We start from the raw sequence: 20699 nt of genomic DNA, 5'->3' as shown, positions 1-20699 counted from the left end.
GTAGTATAGTTAGTCTTCTGGTCTTACAGATATCAGCAAAAAAAGTAGTACATAAAATAAAATAAGTTACAAAAATAATAAATCAACAATATTCTTGCAAAAAAGTGAATTGTACAGTTAAAAATATATTTTTTTACAAATTTTTACAAATCTACAGTTTTTCTTGATAAAGATCTTGTTTTCTCATCTCACATGCTTTCTCCAGATAACACACTAATCTAAATGTTTCAAATGTAAATGACTAATTTAATCTTTATTGGTTTTATGTTACTTTTTTCAAAGATTATTTTGTTTTTTTATGTCTTTATTCCATAGGACAGGTTAAGCATGAAAGGGGGAGAGAGAGAGGGGATGACATGCAGCAAAGGGCCCAGAACGGAATTGAACCCACGGCCACTGCAGCGAGGACACAACCTCTATACATGGGGCACCCGCTCCATCCACTGATCCACTGGGTGCCCCGGTTTTATGTTACTTAACAAAAAATTGTACTTGTGTTAAAAAAAGCATGGTGCTTTATTGGTACGACATTGACAGATCTGAAATAACTAGTGAACCTCTCTCTCTCTCTCTCTCTCTCTCTCTCTCTCTCAGTTTCAGTTCATTATAATTTGCTTTATTGGCATGAAGTTATGGATCAAACATGTTGACAAAGCAAAAGGTCACATTTTACAGTCATAATACAAAATACACAGTCAATTATAAATGGTAAGTAACAAATGAAATAAAAGAAAAATGGGAAAGGGTGTTCCACATAAATATTTCTGGTGTTGTGACATGCAGTACCTGACACTTTGGGCCCCTGGGCTTGCCCGGTAGGCATGTCCAGTAATCAGTGCATGAGTAGGGGTTTGTCTTTTGTTGGATTTTTGTATTTTTTTAGTGAAATTAATATGGACAAACGATATACACCACTGCTAACAGGTCTCTCGCAGCCTGACCACTGTCACTATACAAGAATCAGCAAATCTAAAGTAAAGAATAGAGTTTGTCCACAGCTTTGTCAATAACAAAACCTTTTTATTAATTAAATTACACTGGGGGGAAAAACTCAGCAACTGTGAGAAGAAGCAACAGAGGGCATATACTGTAGAACAATACAAAAAGGTGAAATCAGTGATGTGACATGTCAGTCACTAGCTGTGGGAGTACCCTGGACAGCTCTCTTGTTGCAGGCAGCAGCAGGATCAGGACCACGGTCAGCACCCTGTAGTTTCTGAGACTGGGAAATGTAAGGACTGTCTTCGGATGACTATCTATTGATATGATGATATTATCATTTACTTTTAAGCTTGTGGATATTCATAAATCGGCTATGAGTCTACTTTTTACATTTTCTACACTGTATATCCCTAGAAATACACCTAGAAACAGGGCAACATCCCAGATGATCTTTTTCTTGAAAACCAGCCCCTCAGAGTGAATCCCCAACCAATCCCAAGCAAGCTAGAGATGTAGCTCCCATTATTCTGTCTTTATTGTGGTCTCTTCCCAAAGGCTCAAGGAGTCCAAAACACCCTCACAGAAAGACACCCGAGTGATATCCTTACCCTGAAGTGATAGCCACCCCGACTGACTTCTCTTAGTGTGGAAGAACTGCAGCTGGTCAATAAAGTCCTCCAAAGTCACTCAACTTATTTATTAAACTTCTTGTTATAAATTCTGGCCCTCTACATTGTTAAAAACCCTAAAGACATGTCACAGAAATGTCACAGAACAGTCTACAAATCTGGAGTATGCTTTCAAATGAGAAAAGAGAGTCCATTTGTTGGACTCAAACAGAATCTCTTAACACTGAAGCCAAATATGTGATAGCACAACATCAAATCCTATCATTAAAGATTAAAGCAAGTCCACATTATCAGTCATATATCATATCACATTATATGTATATAAGATAAACCTTTATTGACATGGATAGATTGCTGAATGGAGCTACTGGGCAAAGGTCCAGAAGACCAAGGTTTTAGGGGGCCCCCTGTCCAACTCCTACCAGCCAAGATGAGAGCTTAAAAGGATGCAAAATAAAGCAAAGGCACAAAATAACTACAAAACTGGACAGAACAACCACAAAATGACTTCAAAGAGACAGAAAATAACCAAAAAGCACACAAAATGACTTTAAAGAGAATAAAAACAACCACACAGAGATACAGAAATATCTAAAATAGAAAACAAACACAAAAAGATGCATAACAACTACGAAGAAATGCAAAACAACAACATCAAAAGAGACAAAACAGCCACAAAGTCTGTCTTTCTCCTATGTAGGAGAGGTGGGGGGGGGCATATCATTGCCCAACTTTATTTATATTTATTAATATTATGTACTTTATATTTGCCCAGTTCGTTCAGTAAGTACAGCTCAAAGTATTTTTATTTATTGAAATAAAAAAGGTATGTAGAATTATATACTATTGTTGTGTAATATTTTATTTTATTTTATATGTCAATAATAGGACCCCAGTCAACACATCATTTGACTGACTAAAGCTTATTTCCACAGTTTTTTTAAGTAATATATTTTTCGTACTCTTTAAATGTAATTGGAGGATTAATGTGATTAATTGCAGCCTAAAGGAGCAGAACTCACCCAAGTGTTATTCCTCCTGGACCTGTCGCTGTGATCCACACACTCGATAATCATCTGCGCTTACGGATCGATTTATCTGCGAGCAGCTATCATCACTGATCTCCAACCTGCCCACCGCTCACACAGGACATCACGCGTACAATCTACAGCCATGGCAGACCCGAGAGTACGGCAAATTAAGATTAAAACCGGCGTCCTGAAGAGGTATTGTTGGTTTTTGTTTCAGTTAAATGCAATTTAGCACGCCAAAAAAGCCACTCTCAAAAGCAACATGAAGCTAAGGGTAGCAAGCTAACTAGCTTAACCGAGCTAACAGCTAGCTTGGCATTAAACTACACCGCGCATGGAGCCATATTTGTCCTTCAGGTTTTAACTTTACTCCGGTGCTTTGGTGCGGCCTGTGCCAATAAACGGTTGTCTTTTGTTGGGTTTGCGCTAGATACACGTCACCTTGCGAACACTTTGGTGTGATGTTATAAGTTCACTCTACTCGAAAAGAAATCTCTGTAATATTAGAGTAATGTGTTTAATTTAACTCGCAGCGGTGGCTAGCTTAACGTTCGTCCACTGATGCTAGCTGTTAGCTAGTTAGCTATCACAATGGCTAAGAGCATGTTTCCTTGTTTTGGGCTCGTTTTTTTAGGTAAAATTGCAGTTTTGTGTCTCAAACTGTCATGTATGCTGATGGAGGAGGTCACTTACAAACAAGTTCTGTTATTGTGATACTGTAATGATTATTACCTTAATGGTTGCAACGTGAAATATGTAAGAAACCATAGCTAGCCACAGAGAGGCTCACGGTGCCGTTAGATAAATTGATGTGGCATTACTTTTTTCAACACAGCGCTGTTAATTGCGTTTTTGTCTCTATGACACAAGACTTTCTTCTCATACAGTCTGAGCTGAAGGTGAAGCTCATCATCGTAAAGATGTTGGAAATACCTACATAATCATGACACTGCATCATGACTGATAGTATGGCTCATACTCAACATATAGATCAGAATTAGCTTTAATGTGCCCATACGAGTACTTTGACTCAGTTTGTTTGTTGCTTTCACTGTACGCACACAGAATATACTCACATATACTACAAAGGTAAACGAGTGACTACATTATATGAAAAACTACAACACAGTGACGTTTGGGGAAAGTCAGACAGTAGTGCAATAGTGACAGTGCAAATGGTGCAGAATGATCAATTAAACAGGTTACTTATGAGGTAGTATGTTATGATGATGCATGCAGAGCATGTTAGGATTATGTTTGACAGATATTGACATGATTACTGTGTTTATCTAAATCAGAAAAGCATATAATTAACTGGCAAAGTGGATGCTTAGTATTACAGGGTTATTCCAGGGTTTTTTTCTGTCACTATGGACTGGTGTTTGGTGTTCATCGTAGTGACAGCCTGTGGAGAGAAACTGTAGATTAATATAAATTATAGGCTTATGTGTTAATTATGATTTAAGCATACAGTAAGAATATACCAGAGTTTGTTAAGTATGGTGCCGTTTTTATTTTCCACACTAAAACATGTTATTTTGATCCTTAATTGATTAGTAGTAGTAGTAATCTATCTGAAAACAAGTGGGGTAGCACAATAATATTGGCATATCAACAGTATTGGCAGATAATGGCTTTAAAATACAATATAGGTAATGGCACCAAATTAAGTTCTCTGTCCATATGACAGGCCGACAAGATGATACTTTAATTATGCAATTTTAAATAGTTGAAATGGGTCAAATTTGCCCCGGTTTTGGCTGTTGTCAGGATTGTGTTACGATAGCACCACCCAAGCCTGTCAGAGTGAGAGGAATTTGACAGTCTTGTTAAAAATGTGTAACATAATCATAAATATGACATGTTTTACATGTGATGTGTGTTAAAGATGTTTATTGTATTGCCCAATGAATGTGTACATTTTGAAAAGCTTTGTATTTTATGTCAACATCTGCCACCAGGGAGCCATCACGATAACAGTAGACATGATGTATTAATTCCACTATGGGAGAGACTTGATCTTCTTTGCAATTAGGTAAAAACAAAAAAAAAACACATATGTACATGTTTCATTATAGGCACCAAAATGAGTCAGAAAATACTGACATATTGGATGTTGACAGAATCCAATATCATGTATCCCTAGAAAAAAGTAACTCTTTTTACATATCTATTGTTTACCCATCATTGTATTCTTATAAAATAATAATGATATTAAGTGTGCGGTCAGTGACCTCTAAGTTATATATCCCGTATTAATTATCGATTCAATCCAACCTTTTCTCAAGCCACTGAAAGGATTTATTTCTACCAGTATTTATCCTCATCTTAGATAACTTAGTCTGTTACTCATATTTTACTTCAATCAAGGTATTTGCAGGTCTTTGTGAAGGTGCTCTGTCAACAAGATTATAAAGACATTTGCAAAAATTAAAGAGACCTTTTTTTCATTAACTATTTTTTTAAACTTATTGACACAGGTGACTTGAATATATAATAGATCTGCTTTAATCATGGCTCGTACTGAAGAAAAACACACTGGTATCAAAGCTTATACTATTATTTGTGTAGTAACAGATAGGAAGTGAATTAATTTGCATAAAAATGTATACAAATTTTGTGTAAAACTAAATCCTAACCTGATTTAAATCCTAAACAGACCAAACTAAGCTGTGCTAAGCCTCAATAGCACATTAACTGCGTCCTTTCTGATTTGTATGCATCAGAGATGCAGAATGCATACCCAGAACCAACCAGATGTAGAGACAGATGTAAATATTAATGGCGTCCTCATCGGCTAAGCTGCAACATCAGTTAGCTTAGTGGTGCTGGGTGAGCTGGCAGTAGATGCACGCTTCCTTCTGATGGGCAGGTGTAGTTCAGTAGAAAAAAATAGTTCTTATGTGAAATTGCTTAAAACAATGTCTGTGGATGATCTTGAATAATCAGGTCATGATTTCAGTAAAGAGACATTGCATTGAGTTTTTGAAATGTATAATTTTGGCGCTTTGAGCACCACAAGACAAGTGACATCTAGTCCCATTATATTGGAGAAAAGGCAGCCATCTCCATGGCTGATATGTCCAACACTCAGCAGCTCATACCAAAACAATCAAGTTTGATAAAAAACACCTTAGGTAAGAAGAAAAATGTGTATTTTGAAGTTTGTTGTGAACTGTCCCTTTAAGTATTTTTATGTCCAACTCCATTCACTTAGTTGCATAGTGGATCTGAAAATGGGTACAATATGTTCCATTAGGTTCCATTTGCATAGTTTTCCAGCTGATGATGGATGTAGCTGAAGAAATTGCTGTCCTAATTTTGTTTCTCTGACTGAATTGACTCTAATAGAACAAAAGAAAAACAAATAGAAATTCCAAAACTGTACAGTAATGAATGTGTTTTGTTTTGCACATGACATCTGGGACATAACACAAGCTTTTTGATGTAGGACTCCTCCAACTCATCATCCAGTTTAAGCCAGCCTATTAATAGAGCTGTCTGCATCCAGTCTGAGCTAAATTTGTACAACGTCCAGATTTACCATGCTGGAATAGAAAACACTGTAGATAAAATGAGATGTGGTGGGATAATGCATTTAGGATAGTAGTCTGTGACAGTATGTCTCATCCATCAGGCAGACCTCTAATTCCCTCCTGTCAGTGGTGATAGTGTAATGTGCTATCGATTGTATTTTGATGAGGGTCAGATTACTAACAGGCTCCTTGAGATGGTGATGATAGTGGCTGGATTTCCCATAGAGCAGGGATACTCAACTTGCTTTGCTTGGGGGACACTGTTTTAAAATGACAGAAGGCCTGGGGCAAGACACAGCAGCCTCATACATGTTTCTGGGATTTTAGGACGTTTTTAGGAATATACAACATTACCGTGATTTAAGGATATTTCTAGGATTTTAGGACATTTCTAGGATTTTAGAACATTTCATGGATTTTAGGTTGTTTCTAGGATTTTAGGACATTTCTGAGATTTTAGAATGTTTTAGGATTTTTCTACTATTTTAGGACCTTTTCTAGTATTTTGTGATGTGTATAGAATTTAGGGATGTTTCTAGGATTTTAGGACATTTCTAGCACTTTCTGCTGTTTCTAGGATTAAAGGATATTTCTAGGTTTTACCCTATAGGCTAGGCTGTAAGCTGAGTATCATTGCATAGAGGGTGATGCGTCCAGTGAAGGAAAAACCAACCAGTACTGTCCCTAACTGTACTGATGTGTTTGAGGTTGAGTGTAATATTACATCTCACCTCCTCTGGGCCACAACTACTATCTTGACATGGACCCTTAATCAAGCTGTTGGGTTTAAACGTACAGACTGTCATTGCTTTCTGTCTCTTCATAATCTCATGTCCCTCCCGTTCAGTCTCTTTCTCCTCTGTCTTTCCTTCTCCTCTCCTCTTGCCTTGCTCCCTCCCTCCTCCTCTTCTATATATTGGAGTTTAGAGGAAACCTGCCTGCTCTTTTAGCCAGGCCTATTTCCAGTGGCTTTTGCACATTCCAGTCAGTGCCTTTTCTGCCCTAGCGAGGCGGATGCCCTTAATAAAATGACAACAGTAATTTGCCTTTGTCATTCCGGTCCCAGCACAGACTACATCGTGGCTCAAAAATACAGTGCTAGAAGGAGGCGGCCGAATGTGTGTGTCGGCTGGCTCTAATTCCCTTTTTTTCTATTTTCCAGAGAGCTGCCTTTTCCATTAAGCCTGAGGTGGCAGGTCTATTTAAAACCAGCCACGACCCCACCCCTCATTCACACAGCGCTCCAAGTCTGGGAGAAATAAGAAATTAACATCAGGACTGGAAGGGGAGGAATGGACATTTTGTTATTAGACTGTCCTTCAGTTTTATTCAAATTATTCCAGCCTTCCTTCCTCCATCTTTCCCCCTCTCTTTGCCACCTTCTTTGACTCTAAACAGGTGACATCACTCACTCTGCATCAAGCTGGGGAGCGGGGCTGCCATTGCATATGGTGCCTGTTTAAAAGCTTCTTGATGGAACCGAGTTCGAATGAGCGGTAATTGATGTAAAATATGACAGAGTGCTGTTGGCTTCCTTGGCTAAGCAAGGAGCAGCGCAACATGGAGGGAAGGGTCTCCAGTAATGTTACTGATTAATGAAGGATCACTCACTTACGCACACGCAGCTGATTTTATGAAAAATTAAATTTGTGTTGTCATTCCGACATGCAGGCACAGGCGGAAAAAGACTATTAGTTGGGAATCATTATCAATAGCGATATTTTCAAACTCCATTATGCCAATCAGGGTCGGAATCTGTTTAATAGATTTAGTTCCATTTGGCCCGTAATTGATAAATAATCAAAATTTATCAATGTACTCAAGCCCATTTTCACTAACAATCAAGGAAAAGAGGCCCATTTACCACCTGACTTGGTCCAAATTAGGGACTAAATTGATGATCAATTAATCTCTAAAAAAGGACGAGTAGTGTGTGTGGGTGTCTGTGTGTGTGTTTGGGAGGCGATGGAGGTGGATAAAGGAGTCAGATAAGCATGGTGATGAGGTGTGAGCTGGAAGGCATGATCCAGTCAACAAGAACAGGAAAAGGTTTTTTATATGTGTGGCTGCTACATGTTTGCTGAACATAGACAAAGTTGTACATTTAAAGTTGGAACTCGATGTTACTTGACACTTTAAAATTAAGAAATTCTGACAGTTATGTAATATATTTGTTAAGGTAGCAATTTAGAATTGAGTTTGCTTTACAGTAGAGATGATAAAATAAAATCAGTGTTTTCAGTATTGCAATAATGCCGACATGAGTCTCACCTTGAAAATTTTGAGGGAAAAGTGATGCAAAAAAAAAGCAGCTATGTCACTAAATGACAATATTTAAATGGCTCCGATATGGGAAATCCCCTCACTGAATTGACGTGAAATAAGCAACGCACGTAGTTGTCTGTGTGATAATATCTCAGAATCATCATCTTGTACTCTGTTATGCTCATTATCATCAGAGGAATGTTTCATTAACATTGAAAATATGATATAATGTATGCGTTAGATTAGAGATCAGATTAAATTAGCGCTGAAACAATAGGTCGAATAATTGATTAGATGACCCTATGAAGATTCATCATGTAATTCAAATTAATTTAAAAAATGCTGAACACAATCTGTTTTTAATCTCTAAAAGCAGGATACACTGCTTTTGTCTGCTTTATTAAAATGTAAATTGAAAATTTCTGGGTTGTGAAACATTTGACGCACTAAACAAGCAATGTGACAAATGTCACATTGGGTTTCTTGGTATTTTTCACTACCTCAGGAGATTTTATAGTCAATACACAGTTGTGCCAAAACAAGTCACGAGTAGTTTAATTGAAGAAATAATTCACAAATTAATCGGTAATGGGAATGACTGTAAACTGCAACACAAGATTGGATTGAATTACTAGATTTACTCTATAATAGATACTTTTGATTTGATTAGCTCAAAGAAAGGTTTTTTTTGGTAAATTGTGAAATAATTTCAAATGTATCACAATATACATACAAATATAATAGTATCCATGCCATTTATATGGTGAGTATTAAAGTAAAACATGTCGTTCAACTCTTCTCCATTACACCATGCTTTAATCACCTCACCAGAGTTTTTCAGCCTCCGTCAGGTTTTTAACTGAAGTTTCTGATTGTTTTCTCTGTTATCTAAAAGTCTGTGGTTGCTTGCCTCTTAAGACTTGTATTTTAACACAAAAGCAGAACAGGAGAGGACACTTACTGAAGCAATCAGCAATTACATCGGCATATAACCAGAATTTTTGATGCTTTTTAGTTTTATAGCCCATTCTGACAATTTTGGGAAAGCATTTGTTCAGTGTAATACAGAAATGTTTGAAATGATTCTTATCTTCATCATGAAAATACTTGACTAAATTTGCCCTCCAGCAAAATGCTACCTCCATGACTGAATTGTGACCCAGGAGATATGAACCAAAGTAGGGATGCACGATAATATCGGCACAGTATCAGTATCGGCCGATATTGTCTTTAAAATGATATTGGCCAGCATGCTTATTACATGCCAATATGACAAACTGATATTTTGTTTTATTTTGTTTTATTTTTACTTTTTTTAATTTTACAGAGTGAGTGTGTACAAAAATCAGCCATAAGTTGAAGTATTTTTTCTTTTTTGCACAATAAATGTATATAACATACATTGAACATACATTGAAAAGCATTGTATTTTATGTCTCCATCTGCTGGTGGTCCATCACAATAAGAATATGCATAATATGTTGTTAATTCCACCAAAGAAGAGACTTGATTTTCACTAAAATTAGGTGGATGAAAAAAAACTGTATATATTAATAACGGTATCGGATAATGGCAAAAAACCCAATATTGTGAATCCCTAAACCAAACCAAAACCTCTGTGCAACGTTACATAGCTACTTGCCTCTAATAATTGCTCAATTATTTTGCCTATTTACTCTTTAAGAATAAGCATGCATGTAAGTATTTTGTCGCTTTGGTCATCCCACAGTGTGTTGTTTGAAGCACTGGGCTTAACAGTGAACCTTTTCACCATGATGCAGATGCTTTTGATTTTAAAATCCTTGTTTTGTGATTAGTGTCAGGTTCTGGTTGCTCTGTTTGTACCCGTAGGTAGACTGGAATTTGCAGTTGAAAGTAAGAGGCAAACATACAGAATGGCTGTGCAAGAGCAGATATCAGCAAACAGCTGCATTTGTCATATTTTAATATTTTAGTTTAAAAGTAAAGGTTTGCTGCAGAAATAAAGCCTCATATTGACAATTTATAGAAGGTATTTTGCTCAGATATTCAGGGACATTATTAGAATATGCTAGTAAACATAGTATCCTGAGTTTCTTTAGATCAAAAAATGCAGTATGTAATATGTTGAATTTGATTTCAAAGCATGTCCACCTGGATGCCAGTGTTGCGTGCAGCGGCAGTGAGGAGGAATGATGTGTTGGGTGGTTGTTATTGAGGTGTGTATCTTGCCATCCTGTGGGAGATGATCTCACTGTGTCCCCCTCAGTCAGAGAAACGTTGGCGAGAATGAGGATAGATGGCCCTGTCTGTAAAAGGTGACCATCACAGGTCGCCTTTTTTTCATGCTTCGGCCTGTATTATCTGCCTGGGAGGTCGTGCATTCATGTTGTACTGTTTGATGGAACAACAGTGGGCCTCATGTAGCAACATGCTCTTATATTTTCTCGTTAATTTTCTCGTAAGAGCAAATATAAGAGAAGTCAACTCCAGATGCAACAAACTTTCTAAACCATCCGAATCTGCTCTTACCAGATGTGCTCAGTGCTGAATCCCACATCATCATAAGTCACCTATTAGTATATCGAACATCCCTAAACACCATATAAGGGCAGGTTTTTGTGCCGTGTGCACCACAAAAGATTGTGAGAGGAAGAACTTCTGCAGTATGTCAATAATAATAAACTGAATTTCAGGGAAATGTATGGATGTATTAAAAGTAAAACTACACATGCAAAAAGGTTTAAATAAATCTAATAAATCAAAAATAATTAATAGAAATAAAAGGAGAAGCAGGAAGTCCTCATACATAAAGTATATATGAGAAGCTGGAACCATGAAATGTTTTCTTGTTGTTCTTAAAGCAGTTATCTAATGATGGTAGTGGAGTAAAAAGTATATTTCCCCCTAAAGTGTATTCAAGTAGAAGTTGAAAGTGTTAAGAGGTTCCTCAGATTTGTACTTAAGTACAGTACTCGAATAAATGTTCTTAGTTACATTCCAGCACTGGCCAACAGAGGGATGCACAGTAATTGAAATTACAGTATTTGGGATCAGTGCACCTAGTATAGGAGGACTTCTTAAACCCTGAAATGTAATAATCCAGATATTATTATCACTCTAAAACATGATCAAAATTTGATTGCTATCTATGCATTTTTTAAATGTTTCTCAAATGTAAAACTTATTTTTCTTTGCGTTCTGTGAAAATATGATATTTTTCTCTTATCTCGGAAAGTATTATCTTATTTAAGATAAAAGCAAAAATAAGAGAACATTGTTGAATCCCAAAAATCAATGGGTAATAACAAAATAAGAACAAATCGTGAATACAGGCAAAAATAAGAGAAAATTTCTTCAAATATAGTTTCTTGCATGAGGCCCAGTTTGTCGCAGCCTTTTAAACTATGAACGTCCTCTCTTCCTGTCTACGTCTGCAGGCTGGTGAAAGAGGAGATTGCGTACAAAAAAGAGGCGAAGCAGCAGGAGGAGAAGGTTGAGCGCATGAAAGCAGAGGGAGGAGACGATTATGTCATCAAGAAACAGGTATGTGACTCCTTCTTTGATACCGTGCAACAATTATATGTCTTAATTTGAAAAGCTTAGCATTATCCAGATATCGTCCTGTTGATCTGGGCCGGTGAGTGAAGAGGTTTTGCTCTCCCATAGTTAGGAAGTGAATTCTATCTTGATGATTTGAGGAGCCCCTTCATTCATGTAATGAGGTCAGTCCATGGCGATAATGAAGAATTAGGTTTTGAGAGGAGAATCATTAGTGATTTTGTAATTTGCTTGATGCAGATGTAATTATATCATGTTACTTTAGAGGAGTTTGATAATTACTGACACATGCTGGTAATTTAGTGTCCCGACCCTCCTCTCCATTCTCTCTCACTGTGTACGCTGCCCTCTATCATCTGCTTGTGCTTTGGATAAAGTAGTACAGGGTCTGAGATTAGTTGGCAGAGTTGGCAGTAAAGAGCTGGTAGCACAGATGCCAGCAATATACCATCATTTTACAGTATTCATACTGTGAAATGACTTTCCAAAGTATTACTGTGAAACGGAGATATGGTATATTTCTGTATTCTACAATATACAGTAAAATACTGGCAGCACAGATGCCAACAATATGCCGCAATATTACAGTATCCATACTGTTTAACATTTTCAGTCTTTTACCGAAAAAATTAAACGCATCATATTAGTGTGTTAATTTATTATTTCTTTTATTATATTGATAGGGCTTGATGTGAAAATATTCCAGTAGGCTAATGCTCTATTTTACCGCTGCCTCCCTCTGCCGATGCTGGCGTCTTTGTGCTTAATAAGAATATCAGTTCCCAGATGCAGACCATTATGTCAACGTTACCAAAATAAATCGACAAAAAACAGCTGTAAAAAGGGTATTATTTGATTGATTCAAATCTCCTCCTCAATGATATATGACACATTAAAACTAGTTAGACAGCCTGTTGAGCATCAGTTTGATATCAAACATTTTTAGCAATATGAACAAGACACTGGCAGAAAACACCCTCTATTTACTGTTTAATTTGTAGATGCAAGACTCATCGATGTTGATGGATCAGGTCTTGTTGATGTGTTAGGTGGTTAGGTCCCGAATAGTGCGGGAAATACTGCCGTCCAAATGACGGTTTCTGAAGTCCCTTTGGAAATTATTTAACAGAAAATTGAGAATCAAAAAGCACAAGCCTAAAGTTAGAATATCAAGACTAACTTTAAATCAAACTTCTGACCGAACTCCAAATTTCCAATTTAGCACCCTGTTTCCAAAAAGTACTGTATTGTCCTGTAAATGAAAACAGCGGCAGACTGTTAAGGGCCTCCATCCTTTAGCTTCCAGTGGAGCAACCCACAATGCATTGCTAACTACAATAACAAACTGTTTTACACTAATACAGTATTTTACTGTAGGAGATTGGCTGTAAATGAACAGCATTTGCTTAAAGTGTTTTTTGTTTTTAAGACTTTATACACATTTACATGTTTCTTTTCTTGAATTTATTTTAGTTAATATTTTAATAACACCAGCGGAGCTGAAATGCAGAACGGGGACCAGGATTGGGTCATCAATTAACACAGACAGATACACGGGTACAGTTCATTACACAGGGATTTGGGCCAAAAGGGTGAAATTAAGAAGAATGTTAAATACAAGACATTGATCAATGTCTGAGTGTAACTATCCCATTTCATAAAGTATTTTTTATCCATGCTATCACCGCGTCCTCAAGGAATAGAAATGTCTGTTGGTATGTCTGTCACACTGGAGCAGACTGAATTTTGTCAGCAACAACTGAATGGGATGCCATGAAATTTTGACAGTCATGATCCCCAGAGGATGAAGCCTAATGAGTTTTATTTGAATGAATTTCAAGTTTCTGATTTTGAGTGAAATGTCTCATCAATCATCGGATGGATTGCTGTTACATTTGTGATTACTTTGGTGATCCCCTGACTTCATAAGTTATACCATCAGGTCGAATTTAAATTTGTCCAATACTTTAGTTTTTGACTAACTACTACAAAACTAATCACATTCCCATCGGCCTCCGCTGTACTTTGTGTGCTCATCAGCAAATGTTAGCATGCTAACACGTATGCTAACACACTGAACTAAGATTATTGGTGCGTGACATCTGCACTGGGAAATCGGAATTTCAGAGTTTCTCGTGAAAACTTAAGTAATGTATTATTAATTCTTATTATTAATGTAATTTTTATGAACACTTTGTCTTATTTGTGCCTCGTTAAAACAGCTGCACACACGTACTGTCCAAGTGCTATTTGTGGAAATGGTTTTTGTGTGTGAAAAAAAGTAATGTGCTATCAACTGGTTTACTGTCAATGGCTAACCAGGCTACAACTGGTATTGTTAACAACCTCTTGATTTTCTGACTTGCTGTAAACTTGATCATGATGTCATTCCCAGCTTCAAACTACAATTGCCAAGATTAATAAAATACACGCTAAACAACACAGGGTTCATACAAGGTTTTTGAGGTGCTTGAAATTGACACTAAGAAATTACTTGATTTGAAAATCATACATTTTTTAACATGGTCCTTAAGAAAGTACTTGAATATAACTTAGAGGAGAACAGAATGATGAATCATTTTATGAAACGTACCAGATAAATGTTTTAAACTTGAAAGCTAAGAACGGCTGTCCTTGTAGTTAGTTTCTATGGGTTGGTAAAAAGCAATGAATATTCAGCAGCATGTTTCACACGCTTCAAAACAGTCACAGCGGAGCAGCGTCGGTAGTTGGCACAAGTTTTGAGCTGTGATTTAGGCAGTAAGTATGCAGCTGTGTGTGACTGCTGATGGTAGAGCTGTTGGATAGATTTGTTTTGAGTTTGTTGGCTGCAAGGGGGACTGCTTTGCCATGCTCTGTGCTCTGTATATTTTCTTGCTTTTTTTGCCCTTTGCCAACAACATATCTGAATTATAATAATAATAATAAGCATGTTGGCTCCATTTATGAAATTGCACAATTATTTTGCAATGGATTGTTGTGGAGAAAATAATTTCATCCTGGAAAAATAAAAATGAATGTTTGAAAAAGTACTTAAAAGTCCTTGAATTTGACTTGCTCCTTTCTGTGCGAACCCTGATAAACAACACACATGTTAGCGTTGGTATTATGAGCTTGCTGATTTTAGCATTTAGCTCAAAGCATAGCTGATACACAAATTGTTTCCATTGAGTGGAGGTAGTTGACAGTGTTTTTAAAGAAGCTGTTAGTGGGCGTCATTTACTGATATGTGCATAGAAATGTTCTTACTCTGCGCATAAAATAAAGTGCGCCTGCAAAACTACCATCAGATTCATGACACATGCGCACCGGCTGAATTTGTTCTTACCTCTGTGTGTATGTTGGTGAATCAGAATCATTCTTAACTAAAATATGTACAAAAAAATTCAGGTAAGACAATATTGATGAATCCCAGATTTCTATTAAAATATTTGTCCACATGGTTTAAGCACAGATTTGTACTGTTTGTGAACGAGGCCTCATAGCAGGAGGTTTATTTGAAAGTAGCATTTGGTATGGTTTGTTTTTGTTCTTTACACAAACTTTTTAGGCATATCTCCAAAAAGAAAAAAAAAACAACACATCAAATCTAAAATCCAGTTTCAGCTTCGTCCTAAAAGGCTGAATATACGGACAATACCAAAATAGGTTGGCCTGGTTTGCTGAGTCCTGGGTCTCAGTTGATTTAATTCACTTCTGCATTTTTCGGGCAGGGAGGAACCGCAGAGCACTCGCAGCGTCTGATTATGTTTACTGGTAACATTAAAATTCCGTGTGTGTTTTGTTTTGTTTGTTCATTCATAGAGCGGCGGCTCCGGCTGAGCAGCAGGCTTGGCTGGTGTTAAATGGGGAGATTGGGAGGCCAGATGGATTATGGTTGGAGATGAGAGGTCTGAGGCAGGATGGATTAGAGGTTTTTATTTTAATGGAATCAATACGCTGTAAGTGTCATCTTTATCCAGTGCTGATGGGATCATTCCACCGCACGGGGAGGGCACCATGACTTTTCTCTGTTTCACCACTCCTCTGCTTAGTCCGCCTCACCTTGTCACATCTGGATGGCAGCCAGCTCAACGACTAGTTGTCCAGCGTCTCTCAGTGTGTCAGTCAGTCTGCCAGCCCGCCTGTGTATGAGTTTATCTGCCTGTTAGTGTGCACAGCCGTGTAATACACACGTGTTTAGACTTTCCAGCTCGACAGAGGGCTAGGTGAGGAAGCATCTGTCATGAGTGAGTGTGTCTGACAGCGTTAGCCAACTCTTCTCTGCTCTTTAGGGTGCCAGCTGGGGGAATTCCACATTAGCCATGGCTGTGAAAGTTCCCCAGGCTGTAACACAGTTTCACTCCAGGCGTAGTAATACCTCTTTACGCCTGATCACAGCGCCCTCGGCTTCAGGGTTTCTTCATTTATCCAGGTGTGCAGTCAGATCGAGGTGGTCCCCTGCTGCCCAACTCCCTGCCCGATCGATAACTCAATAACATATTTCATACCGCCGGCTTGTTTGGAGATGTTAAACACAGCGGAGTGTGTGCGGGACACCCTGCATGTTTCTGTCAGGAACAAGGCGACGCCCGAATGCAGCGAATGAATATGCTCGTATCTAACTGTTTGAATTAATGTTCGATGATGTGTTGATTTTTCTAATGGAAAATGATCACAGCAACAGTGGCGGGGGTAAGTCCAATTAATAAAGATGGTGATGGCACTGATGTGGTCTCTGTGTGGTTTCAGACGGAGGTCTTGCAGGAGTCCAAAATGATGATCCCAGACTGCCGCCGTCGTCTGACCATGGCACACGCAGAACTGCTCCAGTTTTTAGTAAGTAACACTTGCTGTTCAGTGGAAGTGTGAAAAAGCTTTTTCATCTCACCACAGGACAAACCTGACTACATTAATAAAACTCTCACTCCATTTATTGTGTTGCTGTTACGGTAACTAAATTATAACCTTGTTGAAAAAACTACATGGTGTAATTGCATTTTATATACACATTATTATAGACACATGATGACAAGAACAACCATTTATCATAAAATTAGTCTAAACCTCGGATGGTGTTTCACAAAAAATGAGTTTCTCCTCACTTGAATGTATCTTTCAGTTCTTTTTGTTCCTATTGTATATCTGAGAGGAACTTTATGAAGCTTGTCAAAATGTCTTTAAAGTAAAGCTGCACCAATTTTTGTTTTTTTTTACCAGTAGAAGGCAGAAAATATTAAAACACACCAAAATGCACATTTCTGACCTATTAGTGTCTTTTAAAGTTGTTATGACTGATGTGTTGCAAAAAAATAACTTTTTAGACATCCAGCAGTAAAAGAGCAGCATTGTTATTAATATACTTTCTCCAACTTTTTCTGTTTGCCGTTTCGTGCTTGATTTGTGGTGTGTTGTGGATTTATCACAGCTTTTTTGAAGGGGACATCTTCATGTGTGTAAAACTAAAACACTGAGTGAAATGAGAGTAAAACAGTTTGTGTGGCTGCAAGGTAGGGCTGAATATGAGTATGGTTTTCAAAGATCTCTGATTTAGGCCACATTAAGATGTGAACGGCCCTACTAAGATGAAAAAAAGTCTTTCTTTTTTTAAAATTTGTCGTTCACATGATGACATTGTGAAAACGATCCTTACGTACACTGATCCACAGAAACAACTGAAAAAACTGCAGTATGCATGCCAGGCCAGTAGTTGGCGGTGTAACTTTGTAATGACACACCCCGCTCCTGTGCATAAAGGCATTCTTCTACAGGGCGGTGTGTATTCCTTATAATACATCCATGGTGTATATAAACACGAAGACAATGGCGAACGCACGAGAACCAACGCTGTTAAGAAACTCAGTGGAGTCGGCAGCACACATACATTTCGGTAGTCCTCCATTGTTGTTATTGTTGTCCTCCTGCTCGTGCATGGCTATTTGTCTGAAATATATTGCGCGTGTCTGAAGTGCAGCCGTGATGTCACTGTTTTCACAGGATCTGCACATTGCCAGTTTATACGCTGTTAGAAGGGGTGGCCTTTTCAAAAAGTTACTCTGGATTATGGTTTAAAAACATTGGATTTTCAGGCCCCCAAGACGCAGTTGTTGTGTGAATGAAAGTCCAAACTGCAACAAAAGTTGAACGTTTCATGCATGAACCGTTAGGTGTTCAAAAATGGCGCAGTGTGGATGCTAGGCAAAAATGTAGCAGTAGTTGTGTTTTAAACTGAAAACGTATCGGTGGGGATGTAACCTCAATATCCCAAACTGAATCAAATAAAACTGCTGCTATCCGCTTGGCCACAAACCCCAAGGGGTTATGATAATATGCCTTTCTGTTATTTCTTTGAACTCAATGTGAATATGCTCAAGTATCACATGTTACACCAATTACCCATATTTTGTTGTATCAGTACAGACACAGTGTGTATTTAATCCCATCAGGACTTAAGCTGATATGGTGAGAAACAAACATAAGCATGCATGTCTCAGGGTCATCTCAATTAATGCAGAGCAACAGTCAGGCAGCTGGTGGCGGTGTGAGTCACTCACAGGAGAGCTGGATGGTAGGCAGAGGGAGCTAACCTGGAATTAGCAACATGTCCTCTTCCCCTATCGCTCATCCTCCCTCCTTTCTTCCTGTTGGACAGACATGCACATATGCACACGCTCATCACAGTTCATTAACGGCGCTGTCACTTGGGTGACCACCACAGGAACTCGTACACACTTGATTAAAGGACATGGACACCATACTGTCACGTTATCCCTCGGTCCAGCTCTTAACTGCTAAATTTAGATGCTGAGAACATGGTACAAGCGTTAAGTTTAATGATGACAATGAAGTGACAGCCAAACATATTTTTACACAGACAGTGGACAGAAAGTTAAGGAGAGTTGTGGATTTATTCTTAAGTTGCTACCTAATTCCTTATTTTAGGGTGAAGGAGATGGCAATATTTTTCCTAAGTTGGCGATAAAACAAGGGCATGTGTGTGTGTTTGTGTCTTTCCAGGAAGCAGAAGAGGATTTGGCCGAATCAGAGGAGTACAAAGAGGCTAGGAACGTATTGGACTCAGTGAAGCTTGAAGGATGATTTCTGCTCTGTTTCTGTTCTCACTGTGAGATTCACTTGCTTTAAATGTCCATTCCTTTCGTCAGGCCCTGTTTGGAAAGCGTGGAGGCAAGCTGAATCCATTCAGAGTCTCTGTTCTTGATGTAATTATTTCGACTGTTTACTGTTAACGTGCCACCGCATTTGATCACACTCCTCCTGTGAGTACAATCCCACAAGAACACGATAAAACATTCAGTTCATTACAGCAGAGGAGTAGAAGTTTTTTTTTTTCTTAACATTTCATTCATCTTACTAATACGCAATCTAAAGGCTTTTAAGTGCACACAGGTTTACCTTTTATGGGGTTGTAACCATCACTTATAATGGTGTGGGTCTTCTGTGGGGTTAGCTTTACATTGGCGACTGTTGTAAACGGTCAAAAACTGCAAATCACCATAGTGTGTTTTAGGGGTGTAAATCACTGAGTTCATCACGAGACGATATATCGATTCTTTGGACAACTATGTGATGTGATGTGTGTCTATATCACAAAGTCTGCCACAATACGATTTTGATTCAATCCAGGGGCCTGCGATCAGTATGAGACAATATTAAATGCCCATTTAACACAATCTGTTACAGAAGAAGCTGCCACCCTTTTCTATTGTGCTTTTGACCATACCAGATAAAAACATCACATAAATAATGTTAATAATTGTAACTGATTTAGAGCAGTTAAGTTTGCTTTAAATTGACAGACATAAAACGGCGCATGGAGTTAACCTCTCTGGCAAAAATGTTGTCATTTTAGCCCAACTAATGATATTTTTCCTGAATCTTCAGGGCAAACTGGTTTAAAGCCCTAAAGGCAAACTTCTCCCAACAAACGGATTAACGAAAACATAATTTAAAAGAAGTATAAAACTCAGCTCAATGATAATTGTCAAGTAGGCTTGGGCAGTATGTAATATTTCGTAGCTTCATTCCTCCCCCACCCACATCAGTGAGTTCGCTACTTACTTTCAGCTTGTCAGACTAATAAATACACACAAATTACACAATACACAAAATATTAAGAAAAGTAATATTCTCACAGCTATTTTCCTTATGAAACAAATACAACTGTACACCTTTTGAATTCAACTTTCTCTTGGTCCTGGAAGACTAACAAGGCTTAATTAACTCATCATAAAACACACTACATTCAAACTGGACAGAAACAAAATAAAACTCACCCAAACCATCTTGATTACTCTTGCTAGTAATCTAGTTAGTAAATCCACTGTTTCAATCGCCAGCTCTGGTTTGGTTCAAAGAAATCCTTAATTTACCAAGTTAGATGTAAAAAAACATGTCGCTATGCCTCACGGTCTCTGTAACTAACTCCCTCCACCACTAGATGTCACAGTATCTTTCAGTTCAGCTGCCTGTTCCACCAGTAAAGACCAGAGACTGAGCTCTGGTGGTGCCTGCTGTGCACTACATACACTTAGTTTAATAGTAAGAGGAGTGTCTGCATTTATGACGGTACTGAAAAACATACCTAAATACCGTGATCCCGCCTTAGTCTACTGTCAAGGTTCATAGACAAAACAACTATGTTTTGCTGGTCACCATCATTAGCTCAAGTGCTTTAACACTGCATAAATTTGCCTAGCCTAAGTTAACGACAAGCAGAGTTATCTTCTACTCATTGCTTAACAAATTACATTGTATTA

General features: G+C 37.9%; 1 protein-coding gene across 1 annotated transcript; it reads left to right on the top strand.

Moving 5' to 3' along the window:
• The first annotated feature begins 2667 nt into the window (after positions 1-2667).
• Positions 2668-19246, top strand: tbca (tubulin cofactor a). Its single transcript, XM_042509577.1, has 4 exons — positions 2668-2797; positions 11823-11928; positions 16675-16761; positions 18940-19246. Exons 1-4 carry the CDS (start codon positions 2745-2747, stop codon positions 19018-19020), a joined length of 327 nt encoding a protein of 108 aa, XP_042365511.1. The 5' UTR covers positions 2668-2744; the 3' UTR covers positions 19021-19246.
• The last annotated feature ends 1453 nt before the right edge of the window (positions 19247-20699 follow it).

Source organism: Plectropomus leopardus, chromosome 20, assembly GCF_008729295.1.
Source record: "Plectropomus leopardus isolate mb chromosome 20, YSFRI_Pleo_2.0, whole genome shotgun sequence".
Lineage (NCBI taxonomy): Eukaryota > Metazoa > Chordata > Actinopteri > Perciformes > Serranidae > Plectropomus > Plectropomus leopardus.
The sequence above is the reverse complement of the archived record's forward strand: the minus strand, read 5'-3'. Positions and strand labels throughout refer to the sequence as shown.

Excerpts from the sequence above, each read along its gene's own strand:
- tbca (XM_042509577.1), top strand. The coding sequence starts at position 2,745 with ATGGCAGACCCGAGAGTACGGCAAATTAAGATTAAAACCGGCGTCCTG. Across the intron at positions 2,798-11,822 it reads AAAACCGGCGTCCTGAAGAG|GCTGGTGAAAGAGGAGATTG; the intron begins GTATTGTTGGTT and ends CTACGTCTGCAG. Across the intron at positions 11,929-16,674 it reads ATTATGTCATCAAGAAACAG|ACGGAGGTCTTGCAGGAGTC; the intron begins GTATGTGACTCC and ends GTGTGGTTTCAG.